Genomic DNA, 8,204 nt, shown 5'->3' with positions numbered 1-8,204 from the left:
TAAAATTGAAAGATAAAAAATTTATAATGACTAAAAACATATTTAAACTTTTTATTATATAAGCTTATAATATTTTATATCTTTAGAGATAAATTTATTTTTCATTTCCATAAATTAAAAGCTATTTTAACAAATAATATTCATTTTGTCCTTAAATAACTGTCTTACTAGACCAGTTTACACAAATAAAGAAATATACTAAATAAGAAAAAGAATGAAGATTTTATTAAATTAGCCTTATTAAGATGTATTCTATTTATCATAAATGTAAGGTAGATTTATCATAAATGCTACAACTTAAGGTAACCAAAAATAACTTAGAGTGATTCACACAACATTAATTACAGTTTTAATTTTATGTTTTCACCAATTCACGAGTTTCATCCTCATATTTTAAAAGTCAGCAGTTTTGATTTCTAGTTATAATTTTAAACTAAAAAATTACGATGTGACACATTTTAAATTACTCATGAGATATGATATGATATAGAATGATTGACGCATGAAATTACAATAAAATTGTCTAAACACTTGTTTCAACTTTCAAAATAATTCATTTTTATAATTTAATTAAATAACTAATGTATCTAAATTCTATATCATAAGATTCTAGGTCATCTCATTTATAATATGTCACATCATTATTTTTTTTAATTTAAAAAATTTAATAAATATATCAAAATTATTAAATTTTAAAATAAAAGTTCCAATTCCATCACTAATACAATTAAGCATAAGTAAATGGTATAATTTTTTTAAAAATAATTAAAATCGCATTATAATCTAAAAATGACAACTTTTGTGTGGAGCAACATTTTTGCAAATGTAACCATTACCTAGAAATAAAAGTAGTCCTATTTAAAAATTGGCTAAATTATTTTTTTATCATTTATCTTTTACTCAATATTCATTTTGATTTTTTTATTTATTTATGTTTTTCAAGTGTATTAGTCATTTTATCAAATTTTGTTTAATATGATATAAAAAAAACACTGATTCGATAATAGTTTTCCTACATGTCATAATTAATATTGCCTTAATTGTAACAAAAAAAAAAATGGTCCTAATTGACTTTGACGAGGATATAAATGTAAAAATATGTCATTGCATATTCTTCAACAAAATCTCAAATTGAGATTTAGGGTTAGAGTAATCATTTTAATTGTCGAATCAACCTCAGTGACACCACGGTGACCAAAAGCAGCCCAATTTCTTTTTCTGAATTTTCAATCAAATTCATCATCAAACATTTTGTAGTCGCATTCTTCTCGAACTCATTAACACAATCCAAAATCCAAATAAAAGGTACAATAACACGTACACTAACCGAAACCTTTTTTTTTATAAAATTCAAACGAAGCACCCACATAAGTTTGTAGTCGCAATCTTCTCCAACTCATATAATACGTAGAATTAATTTTATTTTTTCTAATTATTTATTTCTTTGTTAATACCAACGTAAAGTCATTTTTTAACTCATTTTTTAGAGAAAATATATCTCTCGCCAACCTTGGTTAAGGTAAACTTGCAAAGGTGAGAGTGATTTACATTTAGGTAGGAGAGATATTTGAGTGTTGTTGTACATGTTTTAGTAAAATCATGAGTAAAGATATAAAGTAGTGTCTGACCTTTTGTAAGCAGATCATTTCAATCATTGAAAAAATAGATTTAAATGTAATTTTAGTCATTTTACTTTTACTAATTCACAAAATTGATCTATCTATATTTTAAAGTCGATAATTTTGATATGTTTCTATGATTTTTAATTAAAAAAAGGAGACGTGACATACTTTAAATAACGTAACATATGATATTGTAAAAAAATAACTTTCAACTTTATAAATTTTCATTTTTGTAATTTAATCGATGATAAATGAATAGTTAATGCATCTAGATGTCAAATCGTCATTTTTTAGTTCAAAAATCTGAGTGAGGAAATAAAACTATCAACTTTTAAAATAGAGGGATCAATTTTATAAATTGGTAAAAATGGAGGGACTACGATTATAATTAAGTCAAAAAAATAATCAAATTAATCACTCACAATTGCATAAAGGGAGCATATTAGTCCATCTTTAAAAATTTATTCAAATTTGATTGATTTTTTGTCGAGGTGTTAGGTAACAATGATAACTTGTCAGTTATTTATGCAACAATGTTAAAAATTGTTGACGTATAAGTGTTTTTAGACCAAATTAGTTAATTCCTCCTGAAGTAGCAAAACAAATCACAGTAAAGGGGAGTTTGAATCGTGACTATTTTTAAATTTTAATTCTTGCACTTATAAATTTATATACCCAAGAATAAACTTGGTAATCAAAATTAGTTAATAATTCTTTTGAAATAACAAGAACATTCTAGATAAACTATGTTAAGTAAAGAATAAACTATGTTAAGTAAAGAAAAATGTAAATAAGTGCAAAAACACGTGGTATGTGGTACGTGAGTACAAATAATAAAAGAGATGAGATAAAAAATATCATACTTAATAAGTATACTAGTTTGCACAACGTGGATTACTCCGGTCCTCACACTCTAAGATTTTCACTAATGTGTTTAATAGAAGAAAGTTATGTCTTGTACTTTCCTTGATCATAGATTGATCAATTACTATGACTTTCACCTTTCAATCTAGAAAAGAATTTTTAGATGCACCTTTCAATCTAGAAAATATTTTTAGAGTCACCTTTTAAATTAGAAAGGATTTTTACAAATATGCTCAATATAACATAAAACATAAACTTGAGTTGCAAAAGATAAGAATGATAAAAGTGATTGGAATCTAATGATTCTCAATCATTTGTTTGAGATTAACTGAAAGCAAAAACTCAATAAGAATAATACATTAGTAAAGTGAAGAGAGTTGGAGTTTTCTTGAGAGAAGAGTTTCAAACTTGTGGTTAATTGAACAAGTGTTGGTAGATTGCAAGTTAAACTTTTTCTTTCATCTTTCAAATGATCTTCTATTTATAAATGATGAGAGGGTTTTAATATTTAATTTAAATTGAATATGGCTGTTGGTCAATCTTGTCAAGGTGTCAATTGCTTTCTTTGAATTAATCTCTTCTTTGCATTTATGTCCATAACATTCTTTCTTAAATTTGAATGTTCAGCCTTGAATCTTGAAGGATGCTTGAACAAAAATGTTGAGATGATATGTCATATGACCACTGGAATAGTACTTACTCAGATACAGGTGGAGCTCTTGCATCAATAATACTATTTGAGTGTACTTGTGTCTTTTTCTTCCATGTCATCAATCTATAAAACATTATAGGTGTTTGTTATTAAAAGTAGTCCTTTAAATTGTATCTTTTAAAAGCTCATTAATTTTAGGAGGCTTGTGTACAAAATTTTCATCTAGTCACACATTTAGTTTTCCTAAAATTATCCATTTTGTCTTTTGTCCTTTAACAAGACAACCAAAATGTTCTTTTGAATATTCTTTCAATAATCTCTTGTTTGACACTCCTTTGATACATTTTTCAAATCATGCATGTTTTATAAAGTAGATTCTTGTCTTGTTGTGGACATGAGATGAGTCCACTTTTGAGATGAGATCATTCTTCATTTTTTTTTTAAATTACCACGTGAATTTGCATGGATATGCATGTTTCATGTAGCTTGATTAACTTATGTTTGATTTTGTCTTAAATTAATATACTAAATAACACAAATTACTAGATAATAAGAGAATCATAAAGAATAATATAATTAAATGCTTGATTATCTTCAAAATATTTATTAGGAATTTTGCTAGAACATCGCCTAATATTATTTTTTAATTTTGAAACTAAATATTACATATAATGCATAGACTACATATTTACTTGTTAGCAACTTTTAACATTGTGACATAAATAACCGACACTTCATCATCGTTACATAATACTTCAACAAAACAAATGAATTAAATTTAGATCAAACCTATCGAAGGGACTATTATGCCCCTTTTATAAAATTGTCATAGATTAATTTGAGTATTATTTTTCTTAAGGACTAAAATAGCCCATATTCAAAATGTCAGGAACCAATTTTAGTCTTTACACTAAAATTATTTAAAGTTATGAGATTTTTTAATTTATTTGAAATTGTCAAAGGACTTGTAATTTGGGACTAAGGTGGTATAAAATAGGATAAAGTAATTCATTCTTGATGATGAGGAAACAATCCTATTAATTTTTAAAAAAAGAAAAGAAACAATTCTATTTATTTTGATTTTGAAAACAATCCTTTGTAAAAGAAAAAAAAAAACTATTCATATCCTATTCATTGTAATTTGTACTAGAATGGACAACTTCATGAGGCAGCCCAATAAATATTAATTATAATAATTTCTGTCAAAAAGATTAATCATAATAACTTATTCAAGTTATTATATTTGTTGCTTTGGACTATTCCAGAACTTGCAATATTAAATAATGGAAGATATGTATTTTAGCATACATGATAAAATAAACAAAATAAACTGATAAAATAAATAAAAATTTTACTTATTAGGATAAAATGATAATATGAGGAGGCCTAGTTTTTAGCAAAATAAGGTATTTTTTTAGCAATATGTTTAGGATATAAGGCTTTATAAGTCATTGCAAGGCCACCCTGAATTTTACATTTTTTGGTAACATGCAAGGATATATACTACATATAAATAGTTTCAAACTTTTGTTTCAACCTTTGTTTTATGGCTTTGTCTGAGTTATCTTTCACAGACACACAATGACATACAGTCTAAAATAGATCAACTAGCTTTGAATATGTTTCAAGAAGCACCTCTCTAATGTATCATCTGTTTCCTATGTACAAATTCATGTGTCTGCTCAGGTTCAAAAGAAAACATACATAAAAAATGCAAACAAATAACACAGTTTGACCAATTGTAATTACGTCTTCAGCTGCAAAGCAGTTGCAATACCTATCTATTAACATGAAGAATAGTTAACGTCACAACAACAATAATAACAATTTTAGCGTCTGTTAAATCTTCCTCAGTAAATATATAGTCATAATTGACGTGCAAAAGCATCACGGTTTATTCTTAATCCATAAAAATTCATTACTAATCAAAAGGAAGACGCTTCGCTTCGATAAAAGAATAGGCCAGACAAATTAACATTGGAGAGTAGTGCTAACTTCACAACACTAGCAGCACCTTCTTCAACCGTTAAGATACCGGTATTAGCAGTTATATCTGTGGCGATGTAGCCGGGACAAACACAATTGATGCATAAAGTAGGAAAATTCTTAGCAAATATTCTTGTATATGCATTCATAGCAGCTTTAGACATGATATAGGCACCCAAAGTCATAGGCCAACCATTGCCTTCTATAGAACTTTCATTGAAATCTTTTAGAAATTTCTTCAATACTTGATCCACTTTCTCTTCTGTGAGGTTATCAAAATCACTTAAGACACTTTTTGCCCATCCATTTGGTATACTCTGTATTTGACATGAATAAGCAATAAGACCTTATGCAATTAAAAGAGAAAATTATGAGACAATGATAAAGCTAGTGATGGAGATCAATTCTTATAACCAAGCTTAATGAAAATAGCATTTAGTTATTGTCACTTTAGTAAATTATTTGTCTACCTTAACTAGTGATGTCAATTGCACATAACAGAAAATAATAGTTTGTTCAAATCACACTATGCTACAGGGTTATAGAGATGCTACTTTACAAGACTTTGTACTAAATAGCAATGGGTAACAATAGCAATAAATTTTTTATAACTCCTCTACATTATAGTTGTTATTTGATAACACTGCAGTTATTGGAAAAGTGTGGTGCAACAAATACTATCTAGGAAAGGAGCAAAAAAGTCTACCTCAAACTGCCCCAAAGTGGATGATACATTCACAATTCTTGGTGAGTCAGATAACTTAAGGAGGGGAAGAAGTGATTGAGTAGTTAATTTAGCACCATAATAATTTATTTGCAAGCATTCTTCAGCCAACTTATATGTTTGAGTCAATCCCTTTCTCCTATCATCTTCTGATAATGCCTGCAAAGGACAAAAGTTTCAATCTCCTAAAAATATACCAACTCTTTCTTTTGTTGTTGACTACATAATATACTTACCCCACGGTTGTAGATAGCCAAAGTAAATAGTTCTTTGTCATTAATTATAGTTCCAGTTATCCCTGCATTGTTAACCTGCATTGAACAGATTTTCTTAATGCAATATGCATATATCAAAAAAATTTACCAATTAATAACTCGATATAAACAAAAGAAAATCATATCAAGTTGATTAAATATAATTTTTTTTTCAACTGCCAATGTTTTTGTTTACAAACAAACGATCAAATGGGAGGAGAGGAGAACAGCAGAGGGCAGAGAATGCTAGGTCTATGTCGGCTGTAAAAGAAAAAAACGACTAGGTTTACATCGGCTGTAAAAAAGAAAATATACATAAGTCAATGTTAGTAATTAGTATAGTTGATATTGTTAGTATTTTTGTTGAGGGCGATGGTCAAAAATGTAAAGTAAAGAGAAGGAGAGAGTGGTGGAGAGAAATTGAAGGAGATGATCGAAATTCAACTCCACCACCCCTGCCACCAAACCAACTTGATATGTTTTTCTTTTGTTTATATCCATTTACTAATTGGTAAATATATCAAGTTGATTAAATTGTAACAGACGCCTAAATGATTTGAGAAGTGTAAATGTTGTTGATAAACATCCTTTAGTCTCAATTTTAAAACAATGTAGGATTTTTTAGTGTAGAGGAATATAGAAATATCCTTAGCAGAACCAAACGATTCCCAAACAATAGAACATTGGAACTCTAGCTTCCCTGTCTTAGGCACATTCAATACTAACAAACAAAATATAATTGTTTTAAAGAATATGGAATATTGATTGAAACAAGCACATGATTAGTGTGGACAAAGATAAAAAGTATAATAATTACTTTGAAGAACGACCAAACAATGTCTAACGTTACAAGTACCCAGGGCCAACCCAAGGGTAAGGCCATGACCGCTTATTTGTCATAGTTGTGCTTCGCAAATTCTCTCTTCAAGATCAAACGCCAACATTTCAACATAATGCAGTTGAAATGCGAAAAATCTTGATTGCATCAATTCCAATTCCTTATGTTCAGTATCATGCAATCGAATATGGGACAAACTTTTATTCACAGAAAAGAATAGACTGAATTTTTAATTTGATCTCTAAACTATCACTATCATTGTCTTTCTTATTTGGTCTATGAGCTATACAAATATAATAAGTAGTCCTTAAACTACTTCTAATCTATCAAGTTAGTTTTGATTTCTCTCCTATTTTTTAAGTAATGCAGAGACTAACTTGATTAATTTATAATAATTTGTGGTATCATGTATTATATTCTATAGTTCAAGGATTAAATAAGAGAAAAAATGGTATACGATAGTTTAAGGACTAAATCGAAAGTTTAGTAAAAAAAAAGAGAAAAAGACAACCAAATTTTGCATGTTAATTACCAGAATATCAAGTTTCCCAAATTTGGATTTGACAAAATCAGCAAGAGTAGCTACACTTGCAGCATTAGCAACATCTAGTTGATGAAACAAAACAAAATCAGATAAACCAGAAGCTTTAAGTGTTTCCAATGCTTGAAGACCCCTTTTCTCATCTCTTGCTGTAAGCACAACTTTGATTCCAGATGAAGCTAACTGTCTTACTATCTCAAATCCAATTCCTTTGTTTGCTCCTGTCACAACTGCATACCTGAAATTCAAAATAGATGATTAAAAAATCACATGATTTTAGTGCACTGAAATATATGATTCTAATCATAGTTCTAAATTGGAGTCCGCATCCACAATTGTAGCCATATATAAAAGTTCTTTTTTTTCTTCTATCTTTCTTATGACCGCATCACAACTGCAATTGAGACTATATTAGCCGCAATATTAAAATTAGTCGTGTAATTGCAACTGAGTCCGAGCTTGATCATAGTTGCAATTTAGAACCATTATTCTAATGTTACCTTTCTGCAGATTCTCCCATCTTCAGTTTTACCTTTATCTTCAGTTTTACCTTTGATGTTTGAATTTCAAACTATGAAATGTGAATAGAGTGTTATCATTAACAATGAAAACAAAAAAATGCCACCAAGAACGTAATAATTTTATTATGCATGTGATGTAACGCCCTTAATTTATAGGATATTATTCCTGCCACCTTGTTATATTTGTCTATTATGCAAATTT

The 8,204-nt window shown here is 28.1% G+C and overlaps 1 protein-coding gene across 1 annotated transcript; it reads right to left on the bottom strand.

The window, feature by feature from the left end:
• Positions 1-4,813: 4,813 nt before the first annotated feature.
• Positions 4,814-8,154, bottom strand: LOC105852600 ((+)-neomenthol dehydrogenase-like). Its single transcript, XM_012718726.3, has 5 exons — positions 7,982-8,154; positions 7,473-7,719; positions 6,085-6,159; positions 5,831-6,007; positions 4,814-5,441 (listed from the first exon to the last, which is right to left on the bottom strand). The coding sequence occupies exons 1-5, from the start codon at positions 7,999-8,001 to the stop codon at positions 5,064-5,066; spliced, it is 897 nt and encodes a 298-aa protein (XP_012574180.1). The 5' UTR covers positions 8,002-8,154; the 3' UTR covers positions 4,814-5,063.
• Positions 8,155-8,204: the final 50 nt, after the last annotated feature.

The sequence above is a fragment of the Cicer arietinum genome, chromosome 7 (assembly GCF_000331145.2).
Source record: "Cicer arietinum cultivar CDC Frontier isolate Library 1 chromosome 7, Cicar.CDCFrontier_v2.0, whole genome shotgun sequence".
Taxonomy (NCBI): domain Eukaryota; kingdom Viridiplantae; phylum Streptophyta; class Magnoliopsida; order Fabales; family Fabaceae; genus Cicer; species Cicer arietinum.
Note: the sequence above shows the minus strand (reverse complement) of the source record. Positions and strands in the feature narration are given on the sequence as shown.

Coding starts and splice junctions, on each gene's coding strand:
- LOC105852600 (XM_012718726.3), bottom strand. CDS start 8,001: ATGGGAGAATCTGCAGAAAG. Junction 7,720..7,981: donor ATGGGAGAATCTGCAGAAAG/GTAACATTAGAA, acceptor TTTGAATTTCAG/GTATGCAGTTGTGACAGGAG. Junction 5,442..5,830: donor CCACTTTGGGGCAGTTTGAG/GTAGACTTTTTT, acceptor TGTCAAATACAG/AGTATACCAAATGGATGGGC.